At 35.5% G+C, this 23,507-nt stretch overlaps 1 protein-coding gene and 2 pseudogenes across 1 annotated transcript; 2 read left to right on the top strand and 1 right to left on the bottom strand.

The window, feature by feature from the left end:
- Positions 1-23,507, bottom strand: part of LOC135116674 (WD repeat-containing protein 7-like) — a 115,593-nt pseudogene that overhangs the window by 54,389 nt on the left and 37,697 nt on the right.
- On the top strand, positions 661-2,920 carry LOC135118900 (pupal cuticle protein PCP52-like). Its single transcript, XM_064041995.1, is given in 4 exon segments — positions 661-736; positions 2,032-2,500; positions 2,503-2,754; positions 2,757-2,920. Coding segments are annotated over 4 exon segments (855 nt in total). The 5' UTR covers positions 661-724; the 3' UTR covers positions 2,879-2,920.
- On the top strand, positions 16,148-22,944 carry LOC135118902 (cuticle protein 1-like; annotated as a pseudogene).

Here is a 23,507-nt window from a genome sequence, read left to right as displayed (position 1 = left end):
CTGTTTTTACTTATTTACCTACATTAAGTGTCCGAGTATCCCGTCTGATCTATATTGTATGGTATAAATACCGATGGACGGACGATCTGGTCATCAGTAGCCATCTGCAGCTCCCAGGGTCAAGATGAGAGTTCTGGTCAGTGTTGCCAAAGTAATTTGGCTTATTAAATACCTTTTTGGTTGAAAACATAGTAGGATTACTGTGAAGTGGTTTTGGTTTGGTGTTTGAAAGTGATTTTTAAAGGATCATTGATAAGTATAACTTTTGTTTATCCTAATGTTAGGATTTTTGTAACTCTTTGTGATATAGGTACATAGGTAACTACATACTACAAGTTTTTTTGAGACAAATATAGGTCGCTTGTGATTTGTATTAGTACAATGAATACATTAAATTCTCATTACAGAATAATCTCTTTCTAATACGATTACATATATACATATCTCATAAAATTAATACGATTACATTTTGAACAGCTACATAGCTAATTAACTTTGTAATTAATGATAACAAAGTTAAGTACTGCAAGCATTACGTACTCATATAAATAATGAAACGCAAATAGATAAAAATATACGGAACCTTCTCTTTACATGTGCATAGGTTTTTTCATACATTAGATTTAAATGTCATTTGTACTGCAGCTATGTATTTAGTGCATATAAATAGCAATGTTTTGAATGCATTGATTATCAGTAGCCATCTTAAGTTATCATAGACAAGATGAGAGTTCTGGTTAGTTTTTTCTTTTCATTTTTTGTGAAGTGAAAATTATAGTGTTTTTGGGAATATATTTTCAATTGTTTACTTTGAAAAAAAACAGTAAAATAGTATTTTAAAAGTCGATTATTTTCAATTAACGCAAATAAATCTATTTTCTGTGATATTTGCAAAAAAATTTAACAATGTGTGCTTTCATAGTAACAATATTGTAAGTTTATCATACAGTGCAGCGCAAGTGCCTAATCTTAAATAATCTTATTAAAAATAATGATAAATAACAAATCTTATGGATTTTATAGACCTAAGAATGTGCTTTTATCCCGCGGCACGTTGTAATTTTATTTTATATGTATACCAAAACATTTCTGTCTCAGTTCAGTCATATTACTCGCCTAGTAAAGCACCGTCTTCGCATTGCGCTAATACTAAGTGCGCACGAGCTTTAAACGTTCCTATTCCGAGTAACTCGATATTCATGATACATACATTATCCAGGCCCAAGTTCATTGACAACATAAACGTCCGTTTTTCTTAAATCGACAGTTCACTTTGAAAATTAAAATCCGTAAGTCTACTTCAATGGGTCACTTGATTCCAAGTAGTTTTCCTTGGGAACAACAGGCTCAGTCATGAATTTTTTCGGGCGAATCCAGCCCCAACATCTGACCAAAGGGAATATCTTGTCCCAGACCAGATTTGATGTGGTCGAGATGTCACCTAACCCGAAAATTCATAGAATAGAATATCATTTATTTAAATAAATCATAATAAACCTTTGTTTAAAAAACTGGCGTTTATGTTATCGGTGAACGTGGGCCTAAATTGAACAAGTCAAGATATATGCAATTACTAAAGTTCACCTTCAATGTCATGTGAGATAAATAATGTAAAACTGTAAGAGCTTTATCTAGAACTAGCTTAGACTAGAAGTCTAGTACTAATACTTATTATAAATGCGAAAGTCTTATAAATCTGTCACTTTCATGGTTAACTGGCTGAACGGAATAAGTGTTTTTTTTTCAACTACTTATTTACGATATTATTTCAATTATCAAGTTCAGAAGGAGATATTATGTTTTCAAGGATCTTAGAAACAATTTTGAAGAAAGATGTCTAAAACCCACCACTAGAGAAGCTTCACTAAACGCATCCACAAATTGCATACCAATCGGTTCGTCCGTATTAGAGATTTGGTCCTACAGAGAGAGACATAAAACGACACATATCGGCTAAACTTATAACACCCCTCTTTTAGCAGCCAAAACACAGATGACAACTCCCACTAAAATCCACCACATCTCTTTCAGATTGTATCCGCCTTCTTCGCCGTCGCAGCGGCCGCGCCCTCAGGCCTCTACGCACCAGTCATCGTCCCAGCCGTCAGAACCGTTGCAGTACCGGCAGCCATCCCCACCATCTCACCCGGAGACATCCAGGCAGCGGCCATCGATGCCCAAGTACAAGCCCAGGATCAGGCCCAAGCCGCCGCTGACAAAGCCAGAGAGTTAGCTGAACAAGCTACTGAGAACATCAACGAGAAAGCGATCACAGACTCTACTGTAGCTAATGAGCAGAATTTGGAAGCTTTCTGGTCTGCTGAAGACAAGAAATGGCAGGCAGTTGATGCTTTGAAGACTGCTGAGGCTCAGATCGATGGTGCGGTTGCTAGCAATGCTAATCTGATTGCTAAATCCGCTGTTAATGGCGTCTATCCTTATGTAGCCGCCGTAGGTGCCGTTGCACCTATCGTGGCTCCGATCCCACCAGTAGTCTATTCTCCTACGTAGGTGCTACCAGCTACTCTACCCAAACTCTGGTAACTGGGCAAGAAATCAAAACTGAGATTAAAGAAGAAAACAAGGAACAAGAAGCTGCTGTCAAGACTTCCGAACCAGCGAAGGAAGCCGAACCAGCATCAGGTGCCAAGGAGGCAGAAAAGGCCGAAGCAACCGAATCCCCAGCAGTCAAAGCCGCTGTAAACTTAAACGAGAAACCTGCATTAATTGCTCAGCCATTGGTTGCTCAAATCGGACTCCTAACGTATACAGATATGACGTAGCTATCCCAGCAGTTGGTCACGTGGTTGGACAACCGATCCTCAAGTATGCTGCCGTGCAACCAGTCCTGGCTCCCACGTTTGTCAAGGCCTGGTAAGAGTGGAGGTGGATTAATTAAACATGATAATTCGAACGACTAGCTTCCTTGTTTTATTTTGGTTCTTAGTATTGTCTGCCTACAACCTTTGACGAATTAATTATGATTATCTGTTAGATAATAATCAGCTAAAAATACTGCAGGTGTCATCATGACAACAAATAGTGTTATTTATCAATTCGTAATTCTCTATACTAATAAATATCATAAAAATATTTTATTTGAAAATCTCTTCAGTGTTAGATAGCCCATGTATCAAAGAAGTCTACAAATACTTATCCGACTTTGCGGACCAGTTCTAACGGGATGCAGGTGAAACCACGGGGAACTTATAGTATTAATATAGTACCACAATCATCATTGGCCTAATCATTGTCACATAGTTTAGTAAAATGCTTTGCTCCTACAAAAATGCAAGAGAATTGTGCACTACGCTTACACAAGGCATTGAATTCAGGCAAAGAATCAAACGATATTATAATCCTGGTAGTTATAAGAATCACAATAATCTCCTTCAGTAAGTCTGTGATATACAAAATCATGTACTTGAAATGTTGACAATTAGAAACTCCATCTCTAGGGTTATGGAGATCTACTGAACCGATCTTAAATATTCTTTTATGAATAGACAGCCACGTAGTTCGTAAAGTTAGCAGACAGCTCCAGGCAGCTCCAGTCAAACAAAACATAAAATTGACATTGAAATTAGGAAAGTTTGTAAAATGCAATATATTCGAACTTAAACTACAAAGGCAATTTATTTGTAGGAACGCCTGATATAATATTGCAACGGTAAATATATCACTGCACGACGACAATATTTTGTTCAAGAAAGGGTAGGCGCTCTAGACTCTACAACGTTGTAGTATGTAGTTTATTGATATTGTTTTCCCATGATCACTACTATACAGGGTGTTTTGAATATCTTACTATCAAGTCAATATGTATTATTTCTATTCACGTAATAACGGTGTACCTATTAAACCGAATTAAGTGTTTTTCAGGCGTTAATAAGATAAATCCAAGATAACTAATAAAAAGCGACCTCCATAAAAACAAAACCGAAATATCTTTTCATCGCTCAAAAAGATACAACTCATACAACATATTTAATGACAGGTGGTATTTATATCTAAGTAATATCTGGCGGCTCTAGGATCTCACACAATAATTGGTGCAGCTGTGTCCCATTAAAAACGATTCAATTACACATTAAAATTTATTACCTACTATTAATAAATTCATGATTTCCCGTCATACTTACCACAGTTTAAAAAAACTATTTATAAACCCGGTCATTTCCTAAAATGTCATATATTCAAACTTGCACCGCGACATACCTGATGCAGAATGCTACAGATCCATCGTTTAACACATTGTAATACTTGCTGACCTTTACCGGTATGCGGTAAGTAATAATCTTTATATATCTTTATATACAGCGTGTTTTATTTAAGATTTTCTTGTTTTTCAATTTAATCTGCAATACAATATATTTTTGACAGTTTTATGAGAATGAATGGTATGAAAACAAGTGTGTTTTATAGCTGCTGTCCCCGACTTACTTTTTCTTTTTATATAAACTTATTTCATATAAAAATGTACCTACATTTAGTTTTTATTAAATGTAATTAATATTACCATAAATATGACAGCTTCCTTAATTATGACATAAAAAATCTATTTTAGGAAACATTTAACGATACCTGTGTCTGCGCAAATGCTTATGCACTATAGTATGTACTACCTTAAGGTAGACTGGTAGAGAACGCCTAAGGCGTTAAGTCTGCCGTTTTACAATGTGCAAAAGTATAAATAAATAAGTATATCCTGCGCAGCTGGCTGATCTCCTTCGAAAACATCCGCCGTGGCTGACAATCGGTCTGGACGCCATTTTATTATATCTTTGATGTGTTTTACAACATACTTTTCTACATTTTAAATACTGAATACAAAATATAAAACCTCTCCTAAGAGAGTATTAAACCTTACATGGGCCGGAGCCAAGCATGCAAGGGATGTTTAGATGGAAAAGTTAGATGATAACGTGGAGGATTTTAGAAATTTTCGTGTGATGCATGTGAGGCATGTGTTATGTATAGTGGCCTTTGAAGTATATAATTGGGTATGTGTAATGTGTTAAGGCTTTGTTATTATTAAACTGTAACCCAGAAAACCTACTAACCTTGCAGATCAATCAACTCATAAGAACAAGACAACAACATCCATATTTCATCGATATAGTTTTCTAATAAACCACAGAGTAAGGAATGATGAGCGGAGATGCTATAAGGCAGGTAGGTCAGGCGCCTTCTTCTAGGTCAAATACGTACGGTGGAGGGTGACCAAAACGCTGAGTTATGTCTGAACTTACAAGGCGTTCAGGCTTCTTGAGACATCCGTCGTTGGCTATTTTAGATTTTACAAAAAATCGAGGATTCCAAATAAAACGTATAAGGGCGAAGACAGTAACGTTCTGCGTCCCCGAACACATACATTTTGGCGATGCTACTTTCTTTGGAGATTTTCCGTTATGTCTTGAGACCAGAGTTCCATGACCCCAAATCTTTGGAAATGTGCAACTAGTTTGTCGTTTCGAAAGAGCTTTCATAGGCCTATTTGAAAAAAAAAATAATTTTAGTTTTGGCATCTCCGCTAGTGATTTCGATCTCCACGTAATAAACTAACATACAAGGTTTAAACAAAGGCAAAAACAAAAGGTATCACTAACAAAACGAATATGGAAGCCATTAATCATTAAAACTGTATATCTTAATACATAATGGAATAAGACATGTTCATGCAATAATCTCTATATGGATCTAGAAATATTAATAAGTATAGGAAAAACAACTGTTATATTTTTTCTGAGGATAAATGTAACAATGAAATTGTCATCTATCACATCAAAGTAATATTTTACTAGATTCTCAAAAAATCTTAAAGCTGGGAAAGTCAGACAGAGAGGCAGGCAGATTATTATTTATACTCATATTATAATTTAATTATTTTTGTGATATATGTATAACTATTTAATGTCATATAATTTAATAATGTAAGTCTGAATTGTTTTATGTAGTATTTTGTTATTATGGGTTTCTTACCTGGAATAAATGAATTTTATTTTTTCTTTTCATAAAGCTAAATCTATACTAATATTATAAAGAGGAAAACTTTGTTTGTTTGTTTGGTTGTAATGAATAGGCTCAAAACTACTGGACCGTTTTTTAAATTCTTTCACCAGCTACATTATCCACGAGTAACATAGGCTATATTTTATCCCGGTACGGGCAGTAATAACCACGGGACGCTGGTGAAACCGCGGGAATACCGCTAGTATTTTATATTTTAACAATAGCTACATATTTTAATACATTTGAATGTTTGTTGGGTTGTTATTCTGCAGCAAAATAGATCTTTCAGGACGCTGGTTAAGCCGCAGTAAAATCTAGTTCCGCATTACGCTCTACAAAAACTAGAGGGAATTTTACACGTAGTTACCATTAAAGTTAATTGCCAAGCTTAACTTAACCTCCCCACTCAGAGACATTTAATGGTTACTTACTACTAGCCATTCCTTAGTGAAGGATTTGTATGACATTCCGTCACTTAGGAGTGACTTAAGTAATCATTAAATGTCTATGAGTGGGGACGTAAGTTAACTGTCCGCAAACATTTCCTTATGCCCAGCCCACATCATTTGTCAATAAATTACAATTATTATGTAAAACATGTATCTATTACGATAAATACTTGAATCTGTAATGAAAAACACGCCTCAGTACAGGCTGATGCTATTTTGTTTATCTTTTTTCTCCACAAGACATCATCTGTGTGTCATCTGTTAAGTTTTTCCCCAACTTGGGGTCGGCTTCCAGTCTAACCGCATGCAGCTGAGTACCAGTGTTTTGCAAGGAGCGACTGCCTATCTGTCTTCCTCAGCCCAGTTACCCGGGCAACCCAATACCCCTAGGCGAGACTGGTGGGTGACTTACTGACTTCTGACTACCCGTCACGACTGCCAAAGATGTTCTAAGAGTTATATGACTATAAAAAATTCACTACAAGAAAATCTATTTATTAGAATCGTCCTTCTTCCTAGGTTTCAGGATTTTTCATTATCAAAGGTAATAGCAAGGATTTCAATTCAAATCCTTGCTATTACAAACAAAAATGTCACGGTCACTACAATAATTAGGACAAAATACAAACTTACTAAGTCAAGGATAAAACTTCGAAATCTTTCTAAAGAATTATAAATGCGTTCATAAAGTGTGAAAGACAAGTTTAAGAATGCTAATTAAAATAAATATGTTGTGATTATTGTAATTAGTTTTTTTCAGACTGTTAAACTAAGTATATGTTTTATTTGGCTAGAAATTGGCTAATGCAAATTTTTGACCTTGTCTATTTAAACTTTCATAACTAAATATTAATTATCATGCTAAAAATATTAAGTTGTTAGTGCCGGCTGTCATTTGTAACCATTTAAATGTTTTGTGGCAATCATTCCAAACAGTTGAACTTGAAAACTTTCTGCAAATAAGCTAAAAGTCTGCCATTACATTATTTCTATACATTGTATTTTTGTGTGCATTAAAATTTCACGAAAAATACTAAATAGATTTTGAGGAAGGTTGGAGATAATGCATGTTACACATAAGAATAACATAAGGGTTACTTTTATGTGCGAAGAAGTTTCTTTAGGACGAGAGTGTAAAAGCGGGTGGAGGCAAGTATAAAATTCCTCACAGCAAAAGGCTTTTATAACCACTGACCACAAAACTTCTAGAACGATAACAAACCCAGTCCACGCCCTATTAAACTGGTATTCCATTGTGTACAACCGGTGCGAGCGCAATTATTTCCAAGTAAACTATCAATAAATCCGAGTTGAAAGCTCGGTACAAGAGATAGATTAATTTAATCCAGCTTTATTTATTTGTCAGTTTATATATCTATACTAATACATATTATAAAGAGAAAAGAAATTGTATTTTGATACAGTCAGGAAAAGGCGACATTGTACACTGATATGATATTACTTAGGGAAAAGTTTTGAGTGTGTGTTTTATTGCTTCTTCATGAGCAAAGACCTGAATGGAGTTTCAAAATTCTTGAATCACACAAGCTTAACGACAAAATAACTGTAGGTTGCTTTTAATGCGGGCGCGGGAAGCAACCATCTGAAAGCGGGTGAAACGACGGTGGAAGTTAGTGGAACAATAAAACCAAACTAAGTACAAGGCTGTATTTAAGTTGGACTGCACTTGAGTTTTGGACCAATTTTATATCATTTATTGTGTTCCAATCTATCACCATACTCTATTTAATGTATTCCACTTTATTAATATAATTCAAAGTCGCTACACAAACCTAAAGGGCGTCAGGTCTATAAACTTACAAATAAAATCGCACAAAACAACTCACGCGCAGCGTTCATGCACGATCGAGTTCACCTGTCTACAGCTGACAGATACATCTTTACTTAGTCTGTTTATCTACTAAGTTGTAATCTAGTCCCAGTATATCAAAGATAAATATTAATATATCAAGGATTTTTGTCATCTTTGGCAATAGTTACGCGCAGTCTGAAGCCTGACAAGCATTTGCCCAGTTTAACCAGATGCGGCTGAGTTCCAGTGTGTCATATGAAGCGACTCCCTATCTGATCCCTAAACCCAGTTACAGCAGTTAGGTAACAAGATAGCCCTTGGCAAGACTGGCTGATAGACTTTCTGCCCACCCAATTTAACGTGCCTTCCGAAACAATCAATAATAATGGTAAAGGTATAATGGTAACTTCAATGGTTAGGTTGAGGTCAGCTAGGCAATCGTTCCATTTGGCACACTGGCAGGTACTCACCTACTCCCGATTAGACTGAAAGTTAACCCAGTTGAGAAAAGTCAGCCCGTAAGCCAAAGATGTTCAATTGGCATTGGCAGTCGGGACCAACCAATTAAACGTGCCTTTCGCCAATTATAATTTCTGATCGTCTAACGATCATTCCTAATATACATAGATAAAACCAGAGATAGATAGAATATTGGGATCGACTGTAGGAATACCTAGTGCAGCATACCATCACTCTTCGACCTAAGTGTCTCATGGAATCCAATAACACTTATTAAATATGATAGCTACTACAAATGAGAGTATGTCAAGAGCAAGAATCTTGTTGAGGCAGGTCGTCAGGTTCCGGCGGTTATGGTAACTGCTTATTATGTAACTGTTAACGCTATAGTTAAGCTGGTTGAAAAATGTAGTGTTATTATGTTTTTGAAGAGTTGAGAATGCAGTGTTTTAAGTGTTATTTAACTAAGTTCGCAGTCTCCAGATATTGAAAGCCTAAGTTTGAAGTTCAATATCTAACTCTTACTTTTACTATTTCTATTGGACCAATCAGAACTGCAAATGCAAGCGATACTAATAATAGTCACGACAATCATCTATGGTCAATTGATGATGAATTTTAATAGGAGAGACCCACCTGGGTTCAAACAGACTTCTACTCTCCTTGTAAAATTATGTCTTCCATACTTTTCGGGCAATTTCTCTGTTACCCGTGAAACAACTCCAGTACCCACATAAAATTTTAGAACGGTAACTATCTCCATAACAATTGCAAGCCATAACCATACCGTAAAAGATATCCTTCACATTTCTAATATCAGCAACTATCAAATAGAATCATTATATCTCAATAGACGACAAAGCCTTTCCATCACCTTTGTAAAGTCAATCAATCAGAACCCAGTTACCTTGTTACTTGATTATTTATTCACATATGCAAATATTAAGTGAGTCATTTGAGAACTATCTCAACCTAGATGGTAAATAGTCCAGAGAGTATGATAAAAGTTACCTTGGTATGCAGTCTTGATGAATAGGATATTTTACCACGTCTCAACTGAACACAGATAGAATTCTTAGCTTTTAAGATCCTACCTTTATAAAAAGTATTTCTAACAAATAAACGATTTTAACGTCCATTGCTGGAAAAAGGTCTCCCTAGTTGAAAGGATGGGCGAATGCCCATACTCACTGCGCTGGGCATGCAAGTTAGTAAACGTAACTAATAGAAATTAAAAAAAACTTTTCATCATAAAGAAGTCATTCTGAGGAATAACATGGTTTTGCTCTACAAAGACTATAGCTACATAATTTAAACCCTTTTACGATCTCAATCTTAATAATTACGAGTCCAGATAACGCAAAATTTAATATTTCAATTTAGTAATAAAAGCCCAGTATTAATAACAAAGAAAATGTCATATTCCATAACTTATGACCAGTTTTTGCTTCAGACAACGCCTTTGTTTAACTTCCTGTCTGCACTAATAAAGTTAAAAACATGTGTGCATATTTATTTATTTTGTATGTTTTTTCTCTTCGCTAGGATTAAAGTATCACATGCAATTTTTAACCAACACCAAAAAATACTTTTCGATTCGGCTGTCTAAATTTTTAGGGCCAAAAAGTATAAAACTAAGCTCCCTTGCAGAATTAAGGAAATTCTTCTATTTATTTATTCATCTTTTCAACTGTTGCAGTAAGATACATATTTTATTTAGAGACTCATTGGCCCCACAGTCAATCCATTACAACGGTTTTGTATGGCTTAGTAATAATCTATACTAATATTATAAAGAGGAAAACTTTGTTTGTTTGTTTGGTTGTAATGAATAGGCTCAAAACTACTGGACCGTTTTTAAAATTCTTTCACCATTCGAAAGGTACATTATCCACGACTAACATAAGCTATATTTTATCCCGATACGGGCAGTAGTTACCACGGGACGCGGGTAAAACCGCGGGAAAACGGCTAGTAAATAAATAATAAAGAAGAAATAATCCAAGAAAAATCAACTTTAAAAATTTTACATAAGTACATACATACATATCCAGACGTTTCACAGAACGTCTGATTTCTAACCTGCCTGCAACATTGGTCAACAATGAAAGTGTTATACTTAGAGCGATACTTTGACTCATATATTGTTTATTCTCTACACGAAAAATAAGAAATAGGTGACTGGGCTACTCTTATGTAAGTTCGTATGTGATTTGAATTATATTATGGTAATTTAGGTAAGAGAAGCCGCGTGGTTCGCTCATTCACTAGTTAAAGTAAAGCTTGTTGCGGTCGGTTCAAAGATGGATGACCATCATTGGTTCATCCGTGTTTCATAGAGCACATAGTTCCGACTGTCATTTGTTGTAGATTTTTGGCAGTTGTTATGAGTAGTCAGAGGTCAATCAGTCTGACAACTAGTCTTATCAGGGTGTCGCTCTATGTGGCTCATTGGTACGCAACTGCATTCATTTAGATGGGGATGTTATACAAAACGCGAAAGAAGAATTGTATAGATAACTATATATACTAAAAAATCGCTATCCCTTTCGTTTCTATGTTATATTTACTGTATTTTCGTACCTGGATAAAATAAAACCTATGTTAATCGGGGATAGTGTATTTTCCCAAAATTGAAGGAATTTTCCAAAACGGTTCAGTAGTTTCGGAGCCTGTAATATACCTGTTATATTAGTATAGGTAGATGTCAAGTTATTTAGCATTTACCAATAGCACTCAAACTGCCTCTTGTCACTCATGTTCTAGGATAACAAAGGCGTGATTGAAAACGAATAAATTAGATAGGTACTACATTACATTTTTGCTGACGACTTTATATTGTAAACATTATTAAAGAGTTTAATGCCACTGGCTTGCCGGATATGTGGCATAAGCATTGTAATGATAATTAAGGACGTTTGAAGGTCGAATTCTTGAGATAATTTTACCAAAGTCGTCGTTTCACTGGCTTTCGTCGTCGGTTTTAGCCGCGTCCTGTGGAAACTACAGCCCATACCGGGATAAATAATAATAATAAGGGATAAAATGTAGACAATTTAGCTTTCTGACAGTGAAATATTTTTACAAATCGGTTCAGTTTCTGGGGCTTTAGAGTACAAACAAAGACACAAACGAATGCTTTCTCTTTATTAGTATAGATTATTCAGATAGGACCAGGAGTTCCTGAGATTACCGAGCAACCAAACAGATCAACCCTTCAGCTCTACAATATTAAGTTATTTCATATGATGTTTTAACCTTTAAATACCTGGGCTTATATGAAGAAAGTTGTTCAATCTGTATTTGGTACCTTCCTTGAGGTCGTTTAGTGAACTTAATTTAGACTCATACTGGTTTAAGTGCTATATTTAAACTGATTGTCCACCTATGTATTGGTCTTTCTTTGTTAAAGTTCTTATATACTTCTTTTGGCAAGATTCGACTTAGCGTGTATGTCTCGCACCCGGGTGAAAAGTAGCCTATATCCTTCCTCGATAAATGAGCTATCTAACTCTGAAGGATTTTTCGAATTGGTTGAATAGTCAAACACATTCTTTAGTTTTATTTCAGAGGTTTTGGGTTTGTATAAACTGACTTCTATGTCCTATACCTCAGTTATCAATCTGATGAAATATATCCCAAACTGTTGGAATTTGTGCCCGACTCGCACAAAGCTACCTACGGCGCTTAGCCCCGGTACGCGCCCACTTCCCGCAATCGGTGTTGACTATTTCATCAGCCTTTCTATCCGACCTTCCGAGGTAAGGTATAAAGCATTGGCGGACATTAGGGTAACTGGTTTTGATATTTTTCTTTGTGATTTTAGGTGGTTACTATTTTGTCTTACACAAAAGATATCAGTTTTCAACCGACTTCCCAAAACAAAAGGGAGTTTCTTAATCAGAGCGTTTTATTAGTTTGTTTGACCTTATCTACTCCATTTCTCGAAAACGCCGGCACGAACTTAAAAATTCTTTCTCTATATGAAATGGTATGTTTGCAGTTTGGTCTCACTTTCATCAGGTCAGGATTTATTGATGGGAACCCTGAGAAATCGAGGAAGATTTAAAGTACGCAACGGATAAAATTTCAAATCGTACGTATAAGTATCAAGTAAGTCTACACAAGTCACGAAGTATTGACGATATCTTTACACCCGATATCTTTACACCGGAATATGTTATATTGACATATCAAGCTTGACAACAAAGACAAAATGCACTTTAGGAAACTCCTTAACGGTTAATAGATTTGTAAATAATAAGTCATATCACAATTTTTGTCTTGATTCAAACGGACTATATGGGAGTCCGCAATCCAGTTACAACAAGGATATAAGTTCCTTCTCCATCAATATAAGCATGATATACCTATCAAGTTTTAACATTAATATGAAGCAGTAACAATTTAAAATGCTGTGTTACCGCTGCCCTTAAAACTAATTGCGTGAATTTCCTTATGTCACACCGACATGTAACGTGTGGCATTGATCGGTACACCGACTACTATTTAATACATTGAATAGTTTTGGTGTAATTGCTTCCTTATGTTTAGATAGTGCTCTTGAATTTTGCTAATTGGCAGTCTCTCACCTATGTTACTGTTGCAGCCGTTTTATCGTCCCACTGCTAGGCTGCGGCCTCCTCTCACACGGAGAAAGATTGATCATTAACCACCTCGCTTCCTAAATGCGGGTTGGTGATTTCAGACTTTATAGTCCAGGTTTCCTCAAGATGTTTTCCTTCACCTTTTAATCAGCCATCGGTGTCCAAGATATACTTAGAAAGTACATACAAACTTAGAAAAGTTGCATTGGTAACTTGCCTTACCTGGAATCGAACCGACGCCCTCGTACTCGAGAGGCTACAGAAACGATTTAAGATACGTACGGATTGAAGTACGTGGCACATAATTTATGCAGCCCTTTACCCTACAAACCAATTCAGAAAATTTTCCAAATGCTACATTTCGGTGTAACAGCCGCCTCTCTTATTTGTCTGAGCGCAAATGTCAGTACATATAGTGACAGTATTTATTCTCATTTGGTATATTAAAGCTTCCTACTCCACCCAGGCGATCAGCTGGGCATGTAGACTTATTGATTTGTAGAAGGGACAGTTTTTATAATATTGTATTGGCAGAATCAAAATAAGTAGAAGTAATCTCGAGACACGGGCTTTTAAAGCCATGTCAAAAGTAAATTTTATTTGGATTTTCATATCTTTTTATAATTACAAGATTGTATTGTAAAATAACATGGCAGGTGTGGATGACTTATGAGAAATTTGCTTCCATGCGCGGTTTCTCATGCGTCTCGAAGTAATAACTACTTCCCAGAGATTAATAAAAATAAGCTTACATATTATTCTGATGTATAACCCACATTAACGCCAAAATCCACACAGTAATTTTGCATAAGAGGGAGAAACATTCATTAATACACTCTTCAGCAATTATAATAGTTTTAAGGATAAAAATCAGTAAAAATCTATTAGAATAAAACTGACCAACAAATAATCTGCAACTGCTACGAGTATCGTTTAAAATCACCAACATTTGCATCATGACACGACATTGTAGGTACAACGCCCAATTTTTACCATGTGCGCAGAATACTAATTACTATTTGGAATGTCCAAAGTTAGTAATATAGAACACTGCGATAAGTATGACTAATGGAATTGGTTAGCGTTTTCAAGGACAGAAGTTTCATAACTGCAGTTTTGACAGGCGTGAGGATCGCATTTATTTTTATTTTTTCTGAATCCGCATTTTATTACTAATATTATATATTTTTTCCATAAGGAACTCTGTCCTAGTAAGGAGTAATGAAAAATTAATCTGTTAAAAATAATAATATGACGGTATGCCCTTTTGTACGTATTTTTATTGTGATGTAATGGTGTAATCAAATGTCGGTAACTCTGAATAAATAAATAAATAAGATCGAAGGAACTAAAAGCAGTTACATAGATCCACTCCATGTCTGTTCTGTCCCATTTAACAGAGGTTGTTAGAGTTTGATTAAACCTATCCATCTGCCAATTTTCTCATTAGAGAAAGGAATTTGACATTATTTTACGGGGCTAATGTCAAAATTCTATATGTAATACTTAGCAAATCAGCAAATAGAATGATTTAGAATAGAATTTTAGAAATCCGCACAAAAGGTAATTCAGATTTTTTACTCGAATAAATCTTGAATGATTTTGAGATTGAGATCAGTGCAAAGAGTCGGGACTCCAACATGACTTCTAGGTATGGAGGTTTCTCACTTAACCAAGTTTTATTGGTATATACCAATGTAAATAGTGCATACGAGCAATGCAGAAACCATTAAAAATCCAATTAAAAATGAAAAAAATCGTTAAAAATTAAGCCCTATCTAGACATTATGAAGGGCACACTGGCCGTTTATTTATAGTTTATGCTACATTTATAAATAAATTCTTTCCGTCCATGAAGTATATTGCATCAATTGCATTATTTTCAATAATAAATAAGGTTCGGTTCGGATACATTAAGATATTTTGCCTACACAGCCCTATGCAAATATGCCAACGATCCGTTTGTGGGCACAACGTGAGAGTGTCAGGCTCTTACTGACTGAAACCCGTGCGAGGGATGCGGTAACTCGACGAATAATCCCGTAGCCCCGCATTTACTACACTACTAATAGAAGTACTTTCTTGATACGCGGGAGCAACTGTAAGAAATAGGACGTTTTTCATATAAAGCCTAAAAAGACATCGTCATTGGCCTGCTCTTAGGTCTTACATGACACTCGCCTTTTATCATATTAAGAGGAAATCTTATCCTATCAGCATACTACGTCAATTTTTTAACTATAATGGGATAGGCTACCGTCTAACCGGGTGACACTAAATATTAATATACTAACAGGGCGACTACCTATTTTAAACCTCCTTACTCCAGTTTCTCGGGCAACCCGATAACCCTAAATAAGACTGATTGTGAGATGTTTTGGCTTCCGACCACCCGTAACGACTGTCAAAGAAGTTCAAATGACAGTAACCATAAAACGCGCCACCCGAAACACACAAGTGACAGCAGGGAAAACTCACTTAAAAGAAAAAAGAATTGCATCTTTATACTACTGAATTACAAACCCTAACGACAAAATAAATGGCGCCAAAACAATCAAACGTCATCCATCAACCCTTCTCATTCAAAAGGACTGTCATCACCAACAGAAATGTCACTTGCTTTTTTATTTAATTTTTTGAGACCTTGCCCGCATCACTGGTCCGCCTAGTCTAATCCTTCGTAGTAAACAGGTACTACTTGTATAAACTTTCAATATCACTATACCGCGGTTGTACTCGCTATAAAAGACCGGTGTAACACCACAACAGTATTCAGTAGCTATCCTGCAGTCAACAAGAAGTGCACGATGAGATTTCTGGTAATAATTTCATTTTTATTTACCATTTTTTCTTTTGAATAACAGTGATAATGATAACAGAACGTTTTGGGAAAAAGTCCATCTTAGAAAATCAAAATAATATTTTTATTTATTTTTATCTTAAATTATTCTTCCAATTTTTATTAATTATAATCTAAAGATAATCCTTTCATTTATTTTAACAAAATAATGCTAAAAAATTCTTTATTAAAAAATGGCGCTTAAAATTGTCATCTGTCAATTTTCCGCCGAATCCATTTTGCCAAAGGAGTATTTAAAAATGCGTTCAGTTGTCACTATTTACATATCTTATCCATTTAACTATATAAAGCCTATCATATAAATAGAAAAAGCTTAGAATTTAAATTTATTACTTAACCAAGCTATTTATCTTTGTAATTAACCATACTTACGGTGGCTATATTCTTTATATGGTGTTTATTAAGACTTTGTATAAATTAAAAATAAAATAAGCTACTTCAATTTGTATGACAAGGTTGTATATCGAATATATTCAGTTACATATCACACCTTTAAACTTGTTTGTTGTGGTATGGAGTACAAGTAAATAATTACTTAATTGTCACTACTTGTGTGCTATTTTTGCACATTCTTCTTGATTTCTTAGTCATATTTGTAAAATATACTCACTCATCATCATCAGTCCCTTTTATCGTCCCACTGATGGGCACAGGCCTCCTCTCACAAAGAAGGATTTAACGATGGTTGTTATACTATTTAGTTTTCTTTATTTTAAATAGCCTGTGCTGTCACACTGTTGGGCAAATGTTATCAGATAGTTTTGAAAAATAATTTCATACCTTGATTTTCACATTATTGTTTTTCAATAACTCAATCTTCTTCCTTCCTATTCCTATACTTTTCTCACTAAAGATAACGCACTACATATTTTAGCTTGTCACTCAAACCTAGGTACTATTTAGTCACACCCTTCACTCCACCTTAATATACATACCTTTATTGAGCCCTAATTTCAAAATACCTCCACATTGCCACTACAAACAAGCTATTCAAAATAATGTCCAACCATTACAATTATATTGCAAAACAATAATCATTCATTCACATTATCTCAATACTTGTCTATGACTAAGTACTGTTTATCTGTGGCGCGTATAAAATGTCAATCATCTGGTTTTATGGCGGGAATTAAGTTACGCGACAATGGTTAATAGTTTAATGTTTTCATTTAAATGTGATTTAAGATAAGCATAGTTATGATTGTAATAATTGGCCAGATACTTTGATTTTATTAACAAAGATATTTACATTAGACAATATATTTACATTGCACATTAAATCTACATTTTACAAATAAAAAGGAAATATTAAAACTAAGTATAATACAAAAATAATAAAGAGACTATTTTGAAACCCAAAATTGGTTGAAACCATAGACAGGAGCTGCTAGATCTTAAATTGAAATTTATGTCCCATTCAAAATTGACAGAAGTCTTATAGGATAGACGCATTTTTAAATAAAAATATTATTTTGACAATTGACCGTATTGCCACAACAAATAAAATATCATTATTGCCACTTACCTCTAGTAACAAGTAATCTATCATAACAATAATTAAATTAATTGCACAAAAAATAAATCGATTAAATCAAAACGCGATTATTTCTTCAAATCGATACATCGGTCTCACAATACAATGATTGATGTGGGAAAAATATATATGACGTACAGACATTGCTTTGCGTGTAAAACTACAATTTCATTGTTTTTATTGAACAAAAGCACGTGAACACATTAGTATTGTATTGATTAGTAGTTCGAACTTGACTTTTTATATAGTCTACTAGTTCCGCCCGTATTTTCTACCTATTAATTTTCCAACTATGTTGGGGTCGGTTTCAATATAACGAAATGCAGCTGAGTACCAGTGTGTTACAAGGAGCGACTGCTTATCCGACCTTCTCAACCCAGTTACCTGGGCTACACCATACCTCTTGGTATAGGTTGTCAAACTTTCTGGTTTCACGTAACAACTGCCAAAGATGTTCAAATGACAGCCAAAACATGGAGGAACTCGTCATGACAAGATGGTCACTCATACACAGACCACGCCAAGCGTTGCTTAACCTTATGATCGATCATCCCTTACGGCTGTTAACTTAGCCTCGAGCACCTTAAAAGTAACTAGATATAAATACTTAAATAGAAAAATATGCTCCATTTTTACCCAACATAATAAATTAAAATAACGCGCGTAATAACAAAAAATCAATCACATTCCGTTCCACGCAATGTCATTACCAAGGCCGGCAAAAACTTCGAACCATAGACGACATGTAATTATTTTCATGTGCTACGTTCTGTTTTTGCTACGTGTCGCTAATACGGCTGTAATTAATTCGTGGTTTGAATACAAGGTGTGATTTTGTACAAGGTTTTATGTCAATTGGTATTTTGATTGATGTATGAACTTCATCTTAATTTTATAGATGTACTCTCAAGCTTCCTAATACTTCCCTGCCGTTCCATAAGAAACTATAGTGAAAGACAACTTCCCGCACCCGGAAAAATGTGGCCAATGTCATATCTTAGACTTGGGCATGCCTCTCATAAAAGAAATGCAGAAGTAACACTTCTGCATACAGAAACCCAAAACCAAAAGAGTCTTTTTCTATCGTATAGAAGACGAAAACTTTCACATGTCCTTTAGAGTTTTAATTCACTCTTACAGTGATTGCATCTGATCTTAAACACACCTTCTATCCTTCTACCTGAAGAAATTTTACAAAAAACTAAACCATATTTCGCGACCTAAAACTGCAACGCTTACGCAATAACAAAACGCTTTGAACACGTCCATTTAAGTACAGCATTACGCACGTGCCATAACTAAACGTAGTGTCAAGGTCGCTCATTGCTATGCAAAGAAGACTATTGTGAATGTTATGAAAAAGGTGTCAGTATGCATTGTCTTGTTAATATATTAGTATGTACTGACAACTGCACTCAATCTGTCAAAATTTTGCAATAGATTTTTAATCTTATCTCAATAGTGGAAGGTTAATGTTCGATTGGTAGAATTTGACAGATTCGGACAGGTTGAAGCCAAAGGAAAATAAATTGCAATCTACTAAGGATCGCTTCACTCTCATATCCCGATTGGACGGCAATCCGACACGACCAGGGAGAGATCAGGGCTAGACCGACGTTTACGTGCTCTCCGATGCACGGGTGTATCAATCACCAACCCCAGAACTTTTCCCGACCCGGACATCGAACCCGAGAGCCAAACAGTCGTGATTTTAGACCAACGGGGCATAGATTCTACTAATTATAATAAAGTTGCTATTTCACGCGAATTTCCTAACATCCTAAGGAAATTACTTCTAGTACCAGGAAATCTATTGTCTAGTATTTGACATCTAAATTGGTTCCGCGATTTAACTAGGCACGCCTTACAAATAGCTATATACTCTGATAGTTATATTATAAACAAAACATATGTATGTACAGACAAACCACCTACATTATTAGCTTTATAAATAGTTACTTAAAATAATCAGTTCATTCCACGTCAGAGCCCTCAGAAGGATTTAAGAAAACTCGGAAACCAGGCACTGGGCTCATTTGATTTTTATAATGAATATATTTACTGTCCCTACTAGGCAAAGGCTTCTTCTCATACAGAAAAGCCAAAAGCATTATTCACCACGCTTGCTCAAAAAAACAAAACAAATATATTCAAAGATTTCTTTCAACATCTTCCAAACTCAAAACCGTAAAATCCCGCCAAAACAATGTCAAAATCCAAAGCTGTCACGGCTGTCACTGTCATTGTACTCCAACATGGCGGATTGTGAAACATTTCACTAAAATATTTAAGGCGTAGCCGTGTTCCAAATGCATAGGGTTTGTTGCAATATTATAATTGTAAATTGAGGTTTTAGGCTGTAGTCAATAAATTAGGGTTTGGTTTTGAACCTGTTTTGTAAGTTGTCTTGTTCAATGATAGAGGAAATACATAATTGTTTAAGATATTTTTGAACTAGCTGTTTCTAGTTCACCCGCGTTCGGAGTGCAACTACTTCCCATACACAGATAAAATATTGCTTATATTAATTGGAGATAATGTAGCTTCCTGACAAGTTTTTCAAATCAATAACTTAAGTATAATTTCAGAGAAATTTTTAAAGAAAAAAAATTAGGAAGATGATGGACGCATCAGCCTATGTCCGTTCCCAAAGTTCAAGTTCTACCAAGTTCCTTCCAAATCAGTTCAGCCAATAATGTTCTACATTTCCTATTACAAAAACTCAAGATTTACTTAACCCAGTTACAGTTAAACAAGAAACTGTTTAAAATTCAAAGCGCTTCGTAGAAACATCACTTGCATGCGTAAAATGGAACGTTCGATAACCAAATAAACAACAATTTTACACAATGCCAAAGTACCGTTGCGTAGATCCTGTGAAACGATTATTCAGAATTAACATCAAGTGTTTGTTACAAAACATAATGCTGCGCAGAACGGAACATTACAGACTGGCAACAAAAGTTACAAAAAGTTGCTACCTTTTATGATCATTGGAACTGACACTAATGTAAATATCACAAAAAGCCTATTTGACTAATTTTCGCGAACTTCAAACTATTAATTATTTTAGTTGCAACCGTTTGACAGGTACCTAATTGAAATACACGTTTTGTACATACAACTGTTGCCTACTGTTTTATTAATGGCTTGTTCAACATTCCAATGTAGATTTGATAAATTGTAAGTCTAGTTTTATATTGTTCTAGCCTAGATTCATTAAATAATAACATCTCAGAGAATCTTCTCCTATTTTATTAGATTCAGATCATTTAGTATCTCTCACTCTGTTTCACAAATATTTTCTATTAATTTTTCTTTCTTATACAAGCGATTTCATCCGCATCCCTTGGGAAGTAGAAGTAGTTCCTTGATCAATAAACTATCTAATTCTGCAAGATTTTATTTCAATCGGTCTAGTACTTTCTGAGATTGTGAGGTGTATATTAAAATTACTTCCTTATCCTTAAACGGATCTTTTGTTATATCTCCTACAAATACAAAAATCTCGCTAGACTCGCACGCCACACTCATAAAAGTCGCCCGCCTACAACTCCAATGCTAATAGAATTTTGTCATACCATTTTTCGGGCAAACGTTGCTCGCTAATACCAATTAAGTTTTTAATTACACATATGGTAATGAAAAGAAGTAACTTAAGTACGTCGGCATTCGTTCTAACAAAAACGGGAAGTCAGTTTGCAACGCTGAATAATTTAGAAGCCCCTGTATAACAATTAAGTTAAACATACAACTACTAAAACTAAGTTGAAAATAATAATAAGCTATCCAACATAACTATCTGCCTAGCCTTTTCCCAACTATGTCGAGGTATGTCAGTCTCGCGTCCGATCTCTCTCCGGTGGTGTCGGATTGCCGTCCCATCGGGCTATGAGAGTGAAGGAATAGTAAGTGCACCTGTGTCTGCGCAAATGCTCGTGCACTATAATATGTCCTGCGTAGCTGGGGTTGTTAACCAACTTTGTTTGAGAATAATCCTTTTCAATTATAACCAAAAATATAGGCAGTTATTAAAACATTATACAGTTATTTGAACGTATAACGCAAAACGGAAGTACATATAGAGTTATTATAACTATAATCTATTTCCTAATCCGCATACATATTCAATAGTAACGCAACAAAGCTATGTAAGTGTAGATATTTGAGGCTAATATTTCACGGGTTTTGAGCACTAATTATTAACTATCTTGTAATCAGTTGATAGCGGAATTAACAATTTTTGTTTTAAATTGCTCGATTAGATGTTGTTTCATCGGTTATGTTTTTATTGGATAATATATCGATTGAAATCGGTATTGATGTAAACTTTGCTATCTGATAGACTGATACAAGTAATGATAAGTGCAAAAGCGAAAGAAAAGAATATAAAAGGATTGAATTTAGACGTCTATTTTAAAAGTCGTCTCTTATAGAGAAGAGTGTGCAGGATATGTAACTAAATATAAATGGAAAACTTGTATATAATACCACCCAAAAAGAAAGAAAATTATAAGGAACTACAAATTACTTCACGCATACAAATTGAAAGAAGCCTACATGTCATTCTCACATAAGCTACATATATCACTGCCATGAGTTTCATCATAATCTATCCATAAACCTTTCACGAATAATATTAGCAAGATGTCTTTACTCTTTTCTTTCTTCCTTCCCATCTACACACACTCACACATCCAAAACACACAGACCAACCAAGATCTCAACACATCCATACTTCTTTCAACAGATCGCCTTTGTCGCCATCCTCGGCTATGCCTCCGCCAGCGTCATCAGCCCCTAGTCTACGGGTGAACGCCGGCGACGCCCAGGCAGCAGCCATCGACGCCACGGTAGCCGCCCAGGACCACGCCCGTGCCGTCGGCGAAAGCCAGGCTCGGGCTGCGGAAGCCGCCGTCCAATTCAACACTGAGGCAGTCCGTCAAGTCGCCGAAGCCAACAGAGATTTACAAGAGAACGCCTACTGGGGTTCTTTGGCCGCTAACCAGAATGCTGTCGCTGCCGCCCAGTCTCACGCTGCCGCTGTGAGCGGTGTCGTTGCTGCTCGTGCTGGTTTGGCTGCGCCTTATGGCATTGCCGCTCCCTATGGCATTGCTGCCGCTCCATACGGCATCGCTGCTCCCTACGGCATTGCTGCACCCTACGCTGCTCACGGCCTTAGCATCCACGGCTGGTAAATCGATAATCGGCGCCAAAACCGTTGTTTTAAAATTACTCTAAAAATTTGGTAATTTTTCTGACAGCTGTTTTGGTAACCCTTTGTCGGTTGTATCTGGTAACACTGGTGGTGTTTACACTGTCAGTGTTGCCAGGTAATTGGCAAGGGTTTGCAACACCACCGCTCAATGGAAAAACATGCTCAAACGAACTAAGGTCTCATATAGTAACTCTCTTTGTAAATACAAGTAAATAAAACATGCCATCACTGCCAAAGTGTAAATAAACACGTTTTACAAAACAAACTTTATGTGCTTTGATTTACGACTCCTTTTCACCCTGACCTTACAAAACATTTAATAGAAGAAAAATACATACATATATTCACATAAGAAAATATACCCTACAGAACCAATTTAAGGGATAATTGAAACAAGACAGAAAAATTACAACTAGAAATAGAGACTAACTTCTAAGAGTAAAAAAAATAAGTTAAATAAATTAAAACAGATATATAACTCCCTGTCAGTTCTCTGTACTAACATCTACTCCCTTCTTATTCGTCTCATCATTCAAAAATAAATGCATCTTTTCT

Source organism: Helicoverpa armigera, chromosome 27 (genome assembly GCF_030705265.1).
Source record: "Helicoverpa armigera isolate CAAS_96S chromosome 27, ASM3070526v1, whole genome shotgun sequence".
In the NCBI taxonomy this organism is placed as follows: Eukaryota; Metazoa; Arthropoda; class Insecta; order Lepidoptera; family Noctuidae; genus Helicoverpa; species Helicoverpa armigera.
The sequence above is the reverse complement of the archived record's forward strand: the minus strand, read 5'-3'. Positions and strand labels throughout refer to the sequence as shown.